Raw genomic sequence first — 18,185 nt, forward strand, 5'->3', positions numbered from 1 at the left:
AAAGAATATTAATTGGTTCTTTGTTGTTTTTATCAAACAATATTATTATTTGTTGCAAAATAACTGATTGTACAAAGGATTTTTTATTTCCATACGACAAATGTGCCCATAATTGTTTACGAACATGGCTAAATTAATATATATATATATATATATATATATATGTCACAGCCCGTCCCGGAATTATTAATTCCGAGGACGTGAGATGACCAATGTGACCTTAAACGGGATTAAGGTGTGTAAATGTATGACATTTGTTTTACTTTAAGATCCTAAACTAGGGTTAGATTTATATTTGTATGTGTTAATTTGTGCTTGGACTTAGGTAGGACCTCCTACCCTGAATTCCCTCCCTAAAACCCGTAACCTTTCTTCTCTCTTCTTCTTTCATTCCAGACTCTCTCTCTCTCTTATTCTTTTCTGAAAACTCTCTCATTCTCTCTCTTACTCTCGAACTCACGGCAACCACCAAGAACCACCACAATATTGTACCAACGTTCCATTTAAGACCACCATCGTGATCCTGGGGACTTCACGAGCACGGGGATACCAATTTCAGGTGAGTTTCACTTCGAAAACCCTAGTTCTAAAGTTGCCGTGAGATGACACTGTTCATGAGCTTTGAATTGGTTACGTTTTAGGCTAAAACAAGATCACAGCGAGTTTAGTAAGGTCCCAAGGAAGCTCGGAGTGCTTCGTTGGAAGTTTTTGGACGTAAGAACACGGAGATCGACAAGTTCAAAGTTTGGCCGGAGCTTTCGAGGCGTTTTCCGGCGAATCCCCGGCGAGTTAGGAGTCGAGGTAGGTATCAATCTCTTCGTCTCGTCAAGTAATACAACTTTCCTTTTTGTTTCACTCAATTTCGTTGAGTATTGAAGAAGTTATACTCATTTGAAAAATACCCAGTTTCCGGCGACCTCCGAGGCTTTCGAGGCAGTTTCCGGCCAAACCACGGCGAACTAGGTGTTGTGCAAGGTACCATTCTCTTTGTCTCTTCAAGGGCTACAACTTTCGTTTTTGAATCACTTGATTTCGTTGAGAAATGACAAAGTTATGGCAATTTGAAAAACTGCCCGGAAAACGGCCGCCGGAAAAACCAGTCCGGCGACCCAAGGAAGAAGAAGGTGCTACAGTAAAAATAAAAAATAAAAATAAAATTATTTTAAAAATATGTCGACGTCCGTGACGTCGAGTAGATCACTGTGGTATATTCATATACCTAAATTGAACACCGTATGAGAAAGTTATTGAGGATTGTTGGTTAGGTGTTCAAATAACGTTTTATAGTTTTCACATTTAGGTGAAAATGTGAATTGATGATCCGACCGTTGGATCGTCACCAAAATTTGATACGTTGTAATACGTAATATTTGAGGATTATTGGAACTTACGGATTGGGAATCCGAGTTACGGATCTTCCGGAATTGGAATTGTAAGTCCATAATATAAAATGTTAACCGTCACTTAGTTTTGGAAATTGACGGAGATCCGACCGTTGGATGGTAATGAAATTTTAGGATGTTGTCCTAGAGGTATAATGTGGACCTCTGGAAGTTATGGATTTAAAATCTGAGTGGCAGATCTTCCGGATCGATCAACGTAGTGACGTATTTTATATAAGTTATGTATTCTATCGATATGAATTCTGAGCCTGGATTTGATTACTATTCTAGGCGGCGATCGTCATGACGCCTTGATGTGTGGTGCTAGGGAGTTGTTGGACGAACTCCAGGTGAGTGGGCAGTTTTGTTTTCCGTATATATATATACTTGACGTTTCCCAGAAATTGAATTGAAATGAAAATATGTTTAAAATGAAATGCATATGAGTTATGTGGAAAAACGGGAAGTGAAATACCATGCATAGAATTGATATGAAAAGTATATAGAAATGTGAGTTGAAATGCCATGCATGAATTAATATATGATGCATATGTATGAATTGGTGCGGTGGACGCACATGTAAGAATTGATTTATGATGCATATGTATGAATTGGTGCGGTGGACGCACAGGTAAGAATTGATTTATGATGCATATGTATGAATTGGTGCGGTGGACGCACAGGTAAGAATTGATTTATGATGCATATGTATGAAATGGTGCGGTGGACGCACAGATGAGTATTTAATTACTGTTATGATGATGATGATATATATTGAGCTCAAATCCTGCACCATGGTTTAGTGCTTATAGTATTCACCGCATCGCACGCTCGCCTTGGATCCAAGTAGATGCTAGTCGTACAGTCCACGCGGAGTGGGTACGACAGACCAGTCGCGAGAGTGTTAGTGAGATTCCGACTGGTGGGTGACCTTAGATTATGTGCACAGATGATTTATGAGAAGCACTAGAGCGTAACTTGTGTGCAGAAGGCCGGACGGGTCACAGAGGTGACTCCGGTAGAGTGATAATGATAGATTTTGAGCTCTAGGTTCAACCGTATAGGGCTATTAGAGGGCCTACGGTTGATTACTTTCTTGCACCTGATATGATTATGTTGATGCATTCATACCTTATTACTGTTGAGATGATGTGGCATGGCATAATTAATATGAGAAATGTTGAGATGACATGGCATGGCATGATTGATAAAGAGATAATGTTGAGATAGTAAAAATGAAGTTTTGAGAATATATATGTATATTTATATTTTACATTTCTGGGAAAGTATACAGGTTTTACGGAGAGGGGTTACAACGTTTTGAGAAATGTTTGGATTTGGAAAAGAATTGTTTTACTGACCCACTCAATTTTGGTTTTGCGCCCCTCCAGGTTCAGGAATCACAAAGGTGTGGTGACTACGAGGAATACAGCGGGGTTCTGACAGATTGGACAAAATTAGGACTCACCTTCGGGTGTATCAACTTATAAATTGTATAATTAAAGCTTCCGTACTGTGCAAATGGTTACGTCACTCTCACGTGACGGCCAGCATGCCCTCCTTCGGGACGGGGTGTGTCAATATATATATATATATATATTCCTAATATTTATCATACAAGATATATGGGGTTAATTGCTAATCATAATTAGGGTGAGTAATAATATTTATTGACATATTTAGGGTTTTATGGCATAAGTTGTAAATATATGATAATAATTAGTTACATATTTTTTTACATGTTACTCTATTTGAAATTTGAGTTTTATTTGGATGTTTAATATTAGGTGGGTTTTTTATTGAAAAATAGAAGTTTCAAGGTCTTTTTCTAAATAGCCCTATAATTTACCCTATATAATATAATATGTTGAAAAGGTTATACTCTAGCAACTTTACCTTGCGGCAGTCCCCAGTTATGTGATGCCCACCATCCTCCTCGAGGGATTTATTGTAGAGAGAGTGATAAGCCTGCCTTGCCACAAGAAGTTCATGTGAAGACCTACTGCAGGCTATTTCGGCCATAACCCGATTGCTTTTGGTCTACTTCTTGGTTGCTTTTGTCTATGACTTTACGTCTGTTCGTATACATAATAGAAATAGTAATATAAGTGTGGCCATTGCATTCTCATCTTAGCCAGTCATTGTCCCTATGCATGAAAACCAATTCTTTGTTTTATTAACTTCTCTGTTTCTTCCTCACAAGCGTAAACACAATTTTAACTTAAAAACATTAAGCATTCTGCATAAAGTGAATAGAGCCCCAACAAACTAGTGCATAAAAATAAATTACAATACAGAAACATCTACGAAGAATCTTTCTTCTAAAAGGAAGACTCGAAATTTATTTATCGGAAATAAGCACACTCTCTGCTTCTCAGGCCGTCAAAGGATCTAGAGCAAGCAATTCACCGCAGGTTATCATACGTATTGGCTTCGACAAATGCAACTTCTGAGTTGAGAGGAGTTGAGTAACTCGTCTCATTGTAGGGCGAGAATGCGGACTGGGATTCAAGCATGAAAATGCAATCTTCATAAGAGAGAGTACTTCCCCTGCTTCTTGATGTGTTGGAGGCAAAATGCGTCGGACTAGAACATCCACAACTGACATTTGATGGGGTGGTAATGTTGATGTTGATGACGATGTGGACGAAGAAGGCACTGATAAGAATGATGAGAAAAAATCACCAGGATGCCTTCCCATGATTGTTTCCATAGCAACCACTCCAAAGCTATAAACATCGCATTTTTCGTTCACTTCCATGGTATATGCAAGTTCTACTCAGAATAAGACCGCAATATTGGGACAATTAGTTTGTATATATAATACCTAAACCGAAGATAAAGAGTGAAAAAATTGAACAAAACTAATTTACAACCAACTATTAACAAAAACTAGATGATAATAGAGCTGGCAAAGTGGACCAAACTGTTAACCCGACTCAATTTGCTAAAATTTTAATTAATGGGGAAAGACTTAACAAGCTCAATTAAAAATACAGTTGATTAATTTCGAGTAATCCCAAAAAACCCATAATCACAAATCATCCATTAAAGAGGGTCAGCAATCTCTACTCTGCCGACTCACTACCCTGTCTCTCACTCCGCCCTCTCACGATCTCTCACTTCGGCATTCGGCCCTCCGTCCTCTCAAGATTTCTTTCTCTCTCTCTCTCTCTCTCTAATTTCAGAGCAATATGAAGCAGCTCGAGCTCTTTCGGTGTTGAATCAATGGCAGTCATCTAGAGGTGATTTTACTTTGCCTTTCTTGTTGGGTTATTGGACTATTGGCTTAATTTGGGTAGTGAAGGTTTCGTTTTGGCTTAATTTTGATTTGCAACTATAGTTGAATATTGGGTTTTAGGGATTTCTTATTAGTGTGGTGATTTTTCTTCAAATTTTGAGAATTTTACTTGTTAGTGTGGTGGTTTTAGGGATTTCTTATTAGTGCGGAATATTAGCTTGCTAAAAGTTGTTGATAGATGCATCAGAATAAGATTTTTCATTTTGCCTTTCAACTTCATGTAGAAATACTGTGAAGGAGTTGAAGAATGTTGGTGGTACCTTGTCATCATTCAAATCCAATGAATCAGACCTTGGGTCAGACTAAACTATTGAGGTAATTTTAATGTTTATTGTTGATGTTTTTGTACTTTTTGTATGAATCTATATTGTATGTTTGTATATGATCGGAGGAATACAAGACATGGGCTCTCTTCGATATGTTTATTCTTGATATGCAGGATTTCGATAAACGTTACAAAAAAGGGCTCAATTTTAAGTACAAAATCTGAATTACGTAAATATCTTGATGAAGAAAGACTTGGGAGAAAACAAGAGTTAGATATTCTTTCTCGGTGGAAAATAGAACAATTTCGTTATCCTGTCTTTCTCGTTTGGCTTGTGATGTATTAACAATTCTTGTTTCAACTGTCACCTCAGAATCAGTATTTAGATTGGTGCTAGAGTGATCGATCAATATTGTAGTTGTTTATTGCCTGAAACCGTTCAAGCATTGTTATGTATTAGAGATTGGATTTTTGGCAAAAGAGGTAAATCTTATATGGTATTTGTATTCTTACTGCAGTTTCCATGTTTACTACATGTTGTTTTAGTTAGTTAGTTTTTAGTAATTCATTAACATCTCGATTGGTATTACTTGTTAAATTAGACGCTTACTATAGTTTGCAAGTTTATAATTGGTTTTTTATTTTCCAGTTTATTTTTATTTTTAGCTTTAAGGAAAGAGAGTGCTGACTTGGAAGAACATACGATAAACCCAAGTATCGCCTATACTTTATGTGAATGTTCTCTTCAAAATCAAAGCATGTAACGTGGTATGTTTAATCTATCCTAATGTTTAATCATAAACAACACTAAATTAATAAGGTTAAAAGGAAGAAAACATATTACCTGGTGCGACATACCCATATGTGCCTGCAACGGTAGTCCAAGTTGTTGAGTCTGGATTCAAAAACTTAGCAGTGCCAGAGTCTGAAACAGAGGCCTCATATTCAGAATCCAACAAAATATTCTTGGTTGATATGTCCCGGTGCACAATTGGTGGCAAGCAATCGTGGTGCATGTATGCCAAGGCATGAGCTACACCGTTAACAATATTAACCCTTTTTCTCCACCCTACTTCTTTAGCTTCTTCATCTTTGCTCAAAATTGCAGCCAAGCTACCTCTTTCAACAAACTCGTACACCAAGAACGAGTGTCGATGGTGTGAACAGAAACCATAAAGCTTCACAATATTCCGGTGTCTTATCTCTGTTAGTGCCCTTATTTCATTCAAGAATGCTGTCTCCAGATTCTTCTCACCATCCCACAATTGATGTAGTTTTTTCACAGCCACTATGTTGTCACTTGACAAATTTGCTTTGTAGACACTTCCTTGTCCTCCGCTCCCGATGCAGTATGTGGAATCAAAATTTTCTGTCGCCCTTATGATTTCCTCATGCATTGACTTTCCATCAAAATTTAAAACTGAAAACGATATTTCTTCATGCAAGTTTTTTTCTGCTTTTTCTGGACGTTTCTTCTTTCTTTGCATTACGAATTTAATTGTAAAGAAAGCAGAAAGAAGTAAAATTGCTCCTATAAGGGAGAATGTGATTTCAAATACCCGTTTGCGGTCCTTTCTTGGGCCAATTGTGCAAGATTGCAAACCTTCAATGTTGCCGCACAATCCTTTGTTCCCTTGTAAAGCTTCTGGCAGAGCTTGTCGAAATGCTTTGTTGTTGGGAATGGGACCTTCCAATTCATTGTAAGATACATCCACATATGATAAGCTGTGCATGCCTTCAAAACTTGGTGGTATGATACCCGAAAGATTGTTGTGAGAAAGATTGAGTGTCACTAGACTCTCCATATTGCTGATTTCAGGTGGTATGCTACCTTCAAGTGAGTTGTGACTTAAATCAAGTTCGTTCAACTGAACTAACTTTTCCAACTGCAATGGAATTCCTTGGGAAAATTGATTGTTGCTCAAATTCAGATGGTACAGTTTGAGAAAGTCGCCTAATGTGCTCGGAATTGACCCATTTAATTTGTTTGATGACAAGTCAAGATATTCAAGATCAACAAGTGATCCAAATTCCGAAGGTATACAGCCTGAAAGTTGATTTCCATTCAGCATCAACTTCTGCAAAGAAGTCATTCTCTCGAACCCCTCCGGAATGGCCCCAACTAAGTGATTTGAAGAGAGGTCGAGTTTATGGATTTTGTTAGCATTGACAATCTCAGGAGGTATGTTGCCAGTAAGGTTGTTTCCCGCAATTAGTAAGGTTTCTAATTTTGCGCATTGTCCCCATTTTTGTGAAATTTCACCATAAAACTTATTGTGACTCATATCTATGAAATCAAGATTTGGATAAACACCAAAGTCTTTTGATATATTGCCTGTGAATTGGTTCCCGTCAAGACGAACTCTAACTAAGCTCTTGCATGTTTTCAAGCTTTTGGGGATTGGACCTATCAAATGGTTATTCTCCACTAAAAGTTTTTGGAGTTGTCCACTACAACAAATATTTTGGGGTAAATAACCTATTAATTGGTTATTACTTAAGTGCAGTTTAGTCAACTTCTTCAAATTCTTTATCTCTGAGGGGATGAAGCCAGAAAGTTGGTTATATAGTAGGTATAAGAATTTCAAGTTGACTAGGTTACCTATTGAAGTGGGAATTGAACCACTGAGCTGATTCTGAGACAATCCTAGGGCCACAAGAGATTTCAATTTCCCTATCTCTTTAGGAATAGTGCCAGAAAGATTATTACTATGGAGATAGAGAGTGGTAAGGTTTGTGAGCTGACCTAGGGATGTTGAGATTGAACCGCTAAGCTGATTCTCACCCAAATTTAGGTCCACAAGAGATTTCAAATTCCCTATCTCTTTAGGAATAGTGCCAGAAAGATTATTATGATAGAGATAGAGAATGGAAAGGTTTATGAGCTGACCTAGGGATGTTGGGATTGAATCGCTCAACTGGTTGTCAAATAATCCTAGGTACACAAGAGATTTCAATTTCCCTATCTCTTTAGGAATTGTGCTAGAAAGATTATTATTGTTGAGATAGAGAGTGGTAAGGTTTGTGAGATCACCCAGGGATGTTGGGATTGAACCATTGAGCTCGTTAAAAGACAATTCTAGGTCCACAAGAGATTTCAAATTCCCTATCTCTTTTGGAATAGTGTCAGAAAGATTATTACGGTGGAGATAGAGAAATGTAATGTTTGTGAGATCACCGAGGGATGTTGGGATTGAACCGCTCAACTGGTTGTCAGATAATCCTAGGTACACAAGAGATTTCAATTTCCCTATCTCTTTAGGAATTGTGCTAGAAAGATTATTATTGTTGAGATAGAGAGTGGTAAGGTTTGTGAGATCACCCAGGGATGTTGGGATTGAACCATTGAGCTCGTTAAAAGACAATTCTAGGTCCACAAGAGATTTCAAATTCCCTATCTCTTTTGGAATAGTGCCAGAAAGATTATTACGGTGGAGATAGAGAAATGTAATGTTTGTGAGATCACCGAGGGATGTTGGGATTGAACCGCTCAACTGGTTGTCAGATAATCCTAGGTACACAAGAGATTTCAATTTCCCTATCTCTTTAGGAATTGTGCTAGAAAGATTATTATTGTTGAGATAGAGAGTGGTAAGGTTTGTGAGATCACCCAGGGATGTTGGGATTGAACCATTGAGCTCGTTAAAAGACAATTCTAGGTCCACAAGAGATTTCAAATTCCCTATCTCTTTTGGAATAGTGCCAGAAAGATTATTACGATGGAGATAGAGAAATGTAATGTTTGTGAGATCACCGAGGGATGTTGGGATTGAACCGCTCAACTGGTTGTCAGATAATCCTAGGTACACAAGAGATTTCAATTTCCCTATCTCTTTAGGAATTGTGCTAGAAAGATTATTATTGTTGAGATAGAGAGTGGTAAGGTTTGTGAGATCACCCAGGGATGTTGGGATTGAACCATTGAGCTCGTTAAAAGACAATTCTAGGTCCACAAGAGATTTCAAATTCCCTATCTCTTTTGGAATAGTGCCAGAAAGATTATTACGGTGGAGATAGAGAAATGTAATGTTTGTGAGATCACCGAGGGATGTTGGGATTGAACCGCTCAACTGGTTGTCAGATAATCCTAGGTACACAAGAGATTTCAATTTCCCTATCTCTTTAGGAATTGTGCTAGAAAGATTATTATTGTTGAGATAGAGAGTGGTAAGGTTTGTGAGATCACCCAGGGATGTTGGGATTGAACCATTGAGCTCGTTAAAAGACAATTCTAGGTCCACAAGAGATTTCAAATTCCCTATCTCTTTTGGAATAGTGCCAGAAAGATTATTACGATGGAGATAGAGAAATGTAATGTTTGTGAGATCACCGAGGGATGTTGGGATTGAACCGCTCAACTGGTTGTCAGATAATCCTAGGTACACAAGAGATTTCAATTTCCCTATCTCTTTAGGAATTGTGCTAGAAAGATTATTATTGTTGAGATAGAGAGTGGTAAGGTTTGTGAGATCACCCAGGGATGTTGGGATTGAACCATTGAGCTCGTTAAAAGACAATTCTAGGTCCACAAGAGATTTCAAATTCCCTATCTCTTTTGGAATAGTGCCAGAAAGATTATTACGGTGGAGATAGAGAAATGTAATGTTTGTGAGATCACCGAGGGATGTTGGGATTGAACCGCTGAGCTGATTCTCATACAATGCTAGGTTCACAAGAGATTTCAAATTCCCTATCTCTTTAGGAATAGTGCCAGAAAGATTATTACTATGGAGATAGAGAGTGGTAAGGTTTGTGAGCTGGCCTAGGGATGTTGGGATTGAACCGTTGAGCTGGTTATGAGACAATTCTAGGTCCACAAGAGATTTCAATTTCCCTATCTTTTTTTAAATTGTGCCAGAAAGATTATTACGGTAGAGATAGAGAAATGTAATTTTTGTGAGATCACCGAGGGATGTTGGGATTGAACCACTTAGCCAATTGTTAGAAAGATCAAGAGAGATAAGTTTGGAGAGGGAACTGATCTGAGCTGGAATGACATCAAAGAGATTATTGTAGCTGAGATCGAGGTATTGAAGATTGGGGAAAGACAAGAAGGAAAACTCATGTAGCGTACCTTGTATCCCGAAATTGGTAAGGTTTATCACACTGACACTTCCAACAGCATTGCATGAAATACCAGTCCAGAAGCATGGGGCTGCTTTTGTATGAGCGGGTAGGTAAGTCCACGATGTGAGATTTTGCAGGCGGGTATGATTTTGAAAGGTGGCTTTCCATTTGAGAAGCGCTTCTGCTTCAGTAGTAGAAGTAGCAGAAGCAAAAGCAGAGCAACTTGGCGGCGAAAGAAGTTGTATGAATAAGACAAGGCAATAAGCCAAAAGGCATAGTTTATGAAAATCTAAAGATGTCATGGCCACTAGTGTTTAATTTCGTGTGCATATTAGGCTCTACTCCTAGGGCTTATTTATAATGGCATCCACGAGCTATTGTAATTAGGAAAGAACTTCGATGCTGATTTTTCAGCAACTAAGTCCCGTTCTTGTAATTAAATCAATTCAACCCGAAAAAGGGGGTGGGAGAGAAGAAAGATACAAGACTTGCAAAATGTTTTGTACGTACAAGATAAGGCAAAGTCTTTGTCTCAAATGTGTGGAATTGTATGGGGCCCATCCCTCTCCTTCTAACGGTTGTTTCCTATAATATACAATGTACTTAGTCCCAAATGTGCGTAATTGTCAATATGTCTTCTCAAATATCACTATCTCAGCCCTGCCCTCTTGTTCACATCTCATTTTTTTTTTTTTCTTCTCATTAAAGTTATTCCGTTTGGTGTCATAAGTTCAAACTTATCAAATAAAAGAAAATTTGAGAAATGCTAGTGGACTTTATGTTTTATCTCTTTGGGGCAATCATCTAAAGATTATTAAGAATCAGTCGTAACATGTGGTATTTATAAATAAAAGGTATTGTGTTCAACTTTTACGAGCATTAATAATTTTGAAACTTAATTATGGCTAGTTTAGGGTTGCTTAAATTTTTTAAAAGCAGTTTTCTTTTAAAAGTTGGATCTTTAATTGTGTTTGGTAAATAATATTTTTTTTCTTTCCAAATCATAGGTCTAAAACAGCTAAAGAAGCAACTCTACACATGCTTCTCAAAAAAGTGTTTTTTTTTTTCCAAAGGACAAAGGTGAACAATACCAATTAATGAAACTTTCATATTGACAATCCTACCCTATCTTCTCTTTTTTTTTTCTTTTTTTTTTCTTTTCTTTTCTATCTAAAAGCACTTTTAGCACTATAATTTACCATTACACTTACCTACTTTTTTCACAACTATTTATTTTCACAGTACATCAGAAGAAGTTTTGAAAAGAAAAAAAAAATTACAGCAACCCCAAACTAGCCCGAAATCTACCTCCATGATTGTGTTGTATAAAAAAAATTTAGGTTTTAACTCAAAAATAACTCTTATCCTCCAATAGTTTTGGTTAAAAATTTTAGGCTGAGATTATTAAAGAATGATTTTAGCTTAATTTTTTGTCGGTAATTTTTTTTAAAGTAAAATTTATGTAAATTAGCTTGATTTATTTTTATAAACATTTTAACTTAAAAATATTTAAATTCCGATAAACCTGCCCCTTGAAACATGGAAGTCATGGAACAATAATTACATTTTTATTAAGATAAGGATTACAACTTTGAAACTTGAAATAGTTCTATATGCTTCAATCTTACAATAATTAATAATACAAACATAATTAAAACACTAAATAAAGATTAATAAACGATAAGTAAAATACTACATAAGAATTACAACAATTACTAATATTAATAATACTCATCAACATTTGGTTGACTTGGTCCTTGAATTTGTGGTGGATTTCGTGGTGGACTTGGGTAATAGACATTATATTGGTCATCATCCTCAAAGGTATTCCTTACGGCATTCCTTAATTTCCGCTTGCTTGTCGCGGAATAATTTCTTTCTATTTGAGGTATATTTGTTGGGGTCCTCCCTCATTACATCAAAATCAAATGTCATCTTGTAAGGGTCCTCCTTCTAATATGATATTTTGTCATCTTGAAATTTTTGGAAGTCGGTAGAAAAATGGAAGAATTGTTTGAGGAAAGTGAATTTTGGGTAAATGTTTGAACAAATTAATGTATTTATAGAGTTTTTGGATGAATTTTGATTTAAATAATTTCTTTTAAATGTTTTAGCCGTTGAATTTAATTTTGGACCGTTAGATCTTTTTTTACAGTTAATTTAATATAAGAATTCAGCCGTTCAATTTAATTTAATTATAAATTTGATTTCAAAAAATTTGAATATGTACTGTTGGATCAACCAATTGCTCATCATTTCCAGTCACTGGGACCCAGGAGTTGATGACTTGTTGCATGAGATGTTTCTGATGCGTTGCTTAGCTATAGCTTGGCACTTTGTAGGCGTGTTCACGCGTTGGAGCTAGGGCAATCACTCTCCTTGGCTCTCTTTTTTAAGTAAGTGTTAACGAAAAGTCCACGGTACTGTTCATTTTAACAAAAAATCATATTTTTACACTAAAAAGTCAATCATGGTACTATTCACTTTACCATTTATTTTGTCATTATCGTTAAAACTCAAAGTTTTCATGCCATTTTCATTAATTTTCTTTTTTTTGGGAGTGTTAACGAAAAGCCCACGGTACTGTTCACTTTAACGAAAAACCATATTTTTACACTAAAAAGTCAATCATGGTACTATTCACTTTACCCTTTATTTTGTCCTTATCGTTAAAACTCAAAGTTTTCATGTCCTTTTCATTAATTTTTTTTTTTTTTTTTTATGGAGGGGAGGTGAGAATTTGGCCCAAAAGCAAGTTTTAACATTTTCAAACTCAAAATTTGAGTTTTAAACCAATCATTGTATATGGTCCTTGGAGTTCCACAAATGTAATTTGGCAACTTGGATGACTTTGGAGTCTTTTATAAATGCAATTTGGTAACTTGGATAACTTTGGAGTAGGGGTGGGCACTTAGAACCGAAAACCGAAACCGAAACACGAACCAAATCGAACCGCACCGAATGGTTTGGTTTTGCGGTTTTGGAACGGTTTTGGTTTTGAAACCGAACCGCAACATAGAAAACGGTTTGGTTTCGGTTTTGGCTTTTGAAAACCGCATCGAAACCGAACCGCACCGCAAATATTAATAAACATTTAATTAAATGTCCATATTAAATTTCATGTTTTAATTGGTTGTTTGTTAGAATCCATGCACTTAGTATGGACACAACCACACTGGAATATCATCATTCATCACTTTCTTTCGTTCATTAACTTCAAGGACCTTTGTTATTTTATACCATCACACACACACACACACACACATATATGTACAAGGGTGGACTAATCTTGTTATCAAGAGTCGAACAATGATCTAATGAAGTCCACTCATTTGAAGCATGATATCACATATTCTAGTATGAAAGTTTCACTCATGTTTAATGAATTCAAAGTTATTCAACTTGTTTTATGTTATACTTTGTACGGGACACCTTTTTGTTGCACAAACATATTTTAACATCACAACTGCATGCAACATGCTAATTGTTTATATAACAAATGTCTTTTTCCTATTGCTACTGGGAAATGCTTATTAATATGTTTAATTTCAAATTGTACATTTTTTCTTAAAAACCAAACCGAAACCGTTTGAAACCGCACCGAACCGAACCAAACGATTTGGTTTCATTTCGGTTTTGGCTTCAAAACCGCACCGAACCAAACCGCAAACAATTTTGGTTTCGGTTTTGGTTTCACTCAAAACCGCACCAAACCAAACCGTGCCCACCCCTACTTTGGAGTCTTTTATATAAATGCAATTTGGCATTTTGGCCAAAGTCTAAGTCAATTTTAGAGTAGCAAGTTGCCCTCTACCACAGTGGTGAAGAGGAATGTTGCTCTTGCACTACAGAGTGGGTTCGAATCTTGTCAGCTACCTAATTAAACAAATCTATTGTTTGAAAAAGAAAAAGAAAAAAAAAAGAGTCAATGTTCAAGTCTTCCATCAATACGGTTTGGCAATTTGGCCAAAGTCCAAGTCAAGGGCCATAAATGCAATTTGGTAATTTATTTCAAATATTTTCTTCATAGAATAAGAGCTTGATGATCTTAATTGATACTTCCAGTTTTATTTTTAGTATTCTCCTTTATTTCATATGACTGTGACAAAATATTTTGTTTTCCACAAGAAAATTACATCTTCATGACTCAGTGTCTCTCAGACTACGAAAAAGTTTTTCCAATTAATAATTTTTCCTCTTGACGGAGTCTTCCATCAATTGACTCACTCCAAGTCAAAAGTCTTCAATTGTCGTCAGCTAGTACAGTGCACCACTTTGTTTTATGGAGCCCACCCCACTCCTTCTGGATTTGAATCCTATCCGGATTCAAATTATGAGGATCTTATTCATAATGATCTTCATATCTTAATCATTTATCGTGCATTGTGCGGTCAGAAATTATTTGATTTTTTTAATTTAAAATTAAACGTAAATAGTATCTGACGAAAATTGACCACACGATATATGATGAATGACTAGATAGTAGGGATATGTAAGATTCCCACAAAGTGAACCCGGAGAAGATCCTCTTTCACTCATTCAAACGGTTATCCCGGATGTGTGTAATTGTCAATCTTTCTTCTTTTCAAATATCACTATATCAACCCCTCTTCTTCATTTCTAATTTATTTTTATGTTCAAATTTATCAAATAATCTAAAGAATCAGTTGTAAGTTGTAATGCTGGTGAACTTTACGTTTTATCTCTTTGGGGCAATCATCTAAAGATTATTAAGAATCAGTTGTAAGTTGTAACACATACTGTGTAATGATGTTTATCTCTTTATTTATAAATAAAAGGTATTATGTTCAACTTCTATGAGCATTAATATTTTTGAAAACTTAATTATGGTCAGATTGGGGTTGCTTAATTTTTTTTTTTTAAAACAGCTTCTCGAAAAAGTTGAGTCCTTAATTGTGTTTGGTAAATAAAAAAATGTTTGTTCTTGTAATAAAAATCCTAGTATAGATATATCGTTGTATCAAAATAAGAGAATAACGTTATTAAGCAAAGTCACCAATGTGCAGATTTTATCATGAAGGTGCTGAAATTAAGTCACCTAACTTAGGAGAAGTTCTCCTATCCAAAATTGGACTAGAGCCAAAAAGAGAAAGGATATGACCAGAGAGTTGGGTAGGTGTAGATCTGGGAATCAAGGGCGTGGAGTAGGTGTGAATTTTTGTGTCTTGATGATATAATTTCTCCTAAATTAGAGCCGTTGAGGATCACATTCACAAGCTTCAAGGAATACTCTAAAGTCGTCTAACAAACTATAATCAATTATAAACCAACACATGTAAGAGAAGCATATGTTATAACTTAGGGACTCACTAGAAATTAGTGCCCACACGTTACTGCAAGATTGAAAATTAAATGAAAGATTATGTTTGAAAGATATAAAAGTTAAACAACAACAACGAACCCACATGCCAATCCGACCTGAAGAAGCTTATTATAATTCTAAGTGGAACAGAGGTGAGTAATTCTAAGTGAAAGGCCAACACAGATAAATTATACATTCTGAATTTCTTGATTACAAAATGCACTCCTCACAATGAAGTCTTCCACTGGACCAATACTTTCATTGGCCTCAGATACTTGTAATCGAGTCTAATTCGATAAACCCAGCAGTGGCAGTCTTGTAGATAAAACGAAAAGACCAAATGGCACATATGTAATTAGCTCGAAATCGAGGGCCCATTCCATATGCAACATGAATAGTGCAATTTCTTTTGAGTGTTACTAAGCGCACCCAATGTCTTATCACTTCACCCTCCCTTTCCTTCCTCATTGATTTTCCACGTGGCAAAATTTGGATATGTTCAATATTGAAACATTTGAATGCGGAGGGAGGAGTTCGTTTGAAAAAAAAAAAAAAAAGGAGCACTGAGGAAGGAGTTAGATGCCACATTGGTTGCATGTAGTTGGTGTGCAACAAACAATGCATAAACAAGCACGTGTTCTATAATAAAATTCCCACAAGAAAGGGAGGTGGTGTGGAATTGGTAGTATTGGAGGTAGGTAGTATAAATTTGGTGACTTTGAAGTAGGGCTAGCCACAGGACAGGCGGGTCCAAATTTGAAGGGACCGGACAAGATTCGGGTTTAAAAGAAAATGATCGAGTTGGGGCAGGTACATCAAATTTTAATACAGGAACCAGATCTGTTGGACCGGGTCCACGGGTCCTTTTTTGGGGGGGGGAAACTGAATTTTTAGAGCAGGCAACACAGATTCACAACAACAAGTTCAACTGCACAAATTGAACACGGGTCCAATTATCATTGTAAGTCAGAACACAAGTGTTCGCAGGAATCACAACCTTCTCCCAGTTCTCTTTAAGGTGAATACATGTTTCATAACCTGCCAATTTGCATGAAACGCTCCACTGATCTAATTTGCATGAAACATTCAAATCCAGTTCACATGATATAATTAAAAATATTCAACAGAATATTCAAATTCAATCAAACAAAAGAATTGAAATTGGAACTATAATTTACCATTATACTTACCTGTTTTTTTCACAGCTATTTATTCTCATAGTACATCAGAAGAAGTTTTGAATAAAAAAAAATTACAGCAACCCCAGACTAGCCCGAAATCTACCTCCATGATTGTGTTGTATAAAAAAATTTAGGTTTTAACTCAAAAATAACTCTTATCCTCCAATAGTTTTGGTTAAAAAATTTAGGCTGAGATCATTAAAGAATGATTTTAGCTTAATTTTTTGTCTATTATTTTTTTTAAAGTAAAATTTATGTAAATTATCTTGATTTATTTTTGTGAACATTTTAACTTAAAAAAATATTTAAATTCTGATAAACTTGTCCCTTGAAACATGGAAGTCATGGAACAATAATTACATTTTTATAAAGATGAGGATTAAAACTTTGAAACCTGAAATAGTTCTATATAGTATGCTTCAATCTTACAACAATTAATAATACAAACATAATTAAAACACTAAATAAAGATTAATAAACGATAAGTAAAATACTACATAAGAATTACAACAATTACTAATATTAATAATACTCACTCATCAACATTTGGTTGACTTGGTCCTTGAATTTGTGGTGGATTTCGTGGTGGACTTGGGTAATAGAAATTATATTGGTCATCATCCTCAAAGGTATTCCTTACGGCATTCCTTCTTAATTTCCGCTTCCTTGTCGCGGAATAATTTCTTCCTATATGAAGTATCTTTGTTGGGGTCCTCCCTCGTTACATCAAAATCGAATGTTATCTTGTAAGGGTCCTTCTAACATGATATTTTGCCATCTTGAAAATTTTGGAAGTCGGTAGAAAAAATGGAAGAATTGTTTGAGAAAAGTGAATTTTGGGTGGATATTTGAACAAATACATGTATTTATAGAGTTTTTGGATGAATTTTGATTTAAATAATTTCTTTTAAATGTTTTAGCTGTTGAATTTAATTTTGGATCGTTAGATCTTTTTTTACAGTTAATTTAATATAAGAATTCAACCGTTCGATTTAATTTAATTATAAATTTGATTTCAAAAAATTTGACTATAGACCGTTGGATCAACCAATTGCTCATCATTTCCAGTCATTGGGACCCAGGAGTTGAAGACTTGTCGCATGAGATGTTTCTGACGCGTTGCTTAGCTACAGCTGGGCACTTTGTAGGCGCGTTCACGCATTGGAGCTGGGGCCACCACTATCCTTGGCTCAATTTTTTATTTTTTTTGGGAGGGTCGGTGAGAATTTGGCCCAAAAGCAAGTCTTAACATTTTGAAACTCAAAATTTGAGTTTTAAACCAATCATTGTATATGGTCCTTGGAGTTCCACAAATGTAATTTGGCAACTTGGATGACTTTGGAGTATTTTATAAATGCACTTTGGTAACTTGGATAACTTTGGAGTCTTTTATATAAATGCAATTTGGCAAATTGGCCAAAGTTCAAGTCGATTTTAGAGTTGCAAGTGGCCATCTAATACAGTGGTGAAGAGGATTGTTGCCCTTGTATCACAAAGTGGGTTCGAATTTTGTCAGCTACCTAATTAAACAAATATATTGTTTGAAAAAGAAAAAGAAAAAAAAGAGTCGATGTTCGAGTCTTCCATCAATACAGTTTGGCAATTTGGCCAAAGTCCAAGTCAAGGGCCATAAATGCAATTTGGTAATTTATTTCAAATATTTTCT

General features: G+C 35.8%; 1 protein-coding gene and 4 long non-coding RNA genes across 8 annotated transcripts in view; 4 read left to right on the plus strand and 1 right to left on the minus strand.

Annotated features, from left to right (window-relative positions):
- Positions 1-220: 220 nt before the first annotated feature.
- LOC126631730 (uncharacterized) lies at positions 221-1,662 on the plus strand. Of its 2 annotated transcripts, XR_007626443.1 has the most exons (4): positions 221-235; positions 397-559; positions 642-801; positions 907-1,662. It is a non-coding gene; the product is annotated as an uncharacterized LOC126631730 (long non-coding RNA). The 2 variants fall into 2 exon arrangements; XR_007626442.1 differs by lacking the exon at positions 221-235 and having other exon boundaries at positions 357-559; positions 907-1,661.
- A 79-nt stretch (positions 1,663-1,741) lies between these two features.
- Positions 1,742-2,973, plus strand: LOC126631731 (uncharacterized). Its single transcript, XR_007626444.1, has 2 exons — positions 1,742-1,961; positions 2,014-2,973. It is a non-coding gene; the product is annotated as an uncharacterized LOC126631731 (long non-coding RNA).
- A 599-nt stretch (positions 2,974-3,572) lies between these two features.
- The window catches only part of LOC126631726 (MDIS1-interacting receptor like kinase 2-like), a 29,638-nt gene continuing 15,025 nt past the window's right edge, over positions 3,573-18,185 (minus strand). The window contains exons 2-3 of one of the 3 annotated variants that reach the window (XM_050301867.1): positions 5,793-6,683; positions 3,573-4,157 (exon numbers count right to left, since the gene is read on the minus strand). In XM_050301867.1, coding sequence (XP_050157824.1) covers positions 3,757-4,157; positions 5,793-6,683 — 1,292 coding nt within the window. In that variant the 3' untranslated portion in view covers positions 3,573-3,756. The remainder of the gene's footprint in view (positions 4,158-5,792; positions 6,684-18,185) is intronic. The other 2 variants (XM_050301866.1, XM_050301868.1) reach the window with 2 other exon arrangements.
- LOC126631732 (uncharacterized) lies at positions 4,169-5,465 on the plus strand. Its single transcript, XR_007626445.1, has 3 exons — positions 4,169-4,627; positions 4,908-4,998; positions 5,123-5,465. It is a non-coding gene; the product is annotated as an uncharacterized LOC126631732 (long non-coding RNA).
- Positions 7,608-9,783, plus strand: LOC126631733 (uncharacterized). Its single transcript, XR_007626446.1, has 7 exons — positions 7,608-7,680; positions 7,969-8,031; positions 8,464-8,607; positions 8,752-8,895; positions 9,040-9,183; positions 9,328-9,408; positions 9,697-9,783. It is a non-coding gene; the product is annotated as an uncharacterized LOC126631733 (long non-coding RNA).

The sequence above is a fragment of the Malus sylvestris genome, chromosome 8, assembly GCF_916048215.2.
Source record: "Malus sylvestris chromosome 8, drMalSylv7.2, whole genome shotgun sequence".
Classification (NCBI taxonomy): domain Eukaryota; kingdom Viridiplantae; phylum Streptophyta; class Magnoliopsida; order Rosales; family Rosaceae; genus Malus; species Malus sylvestris.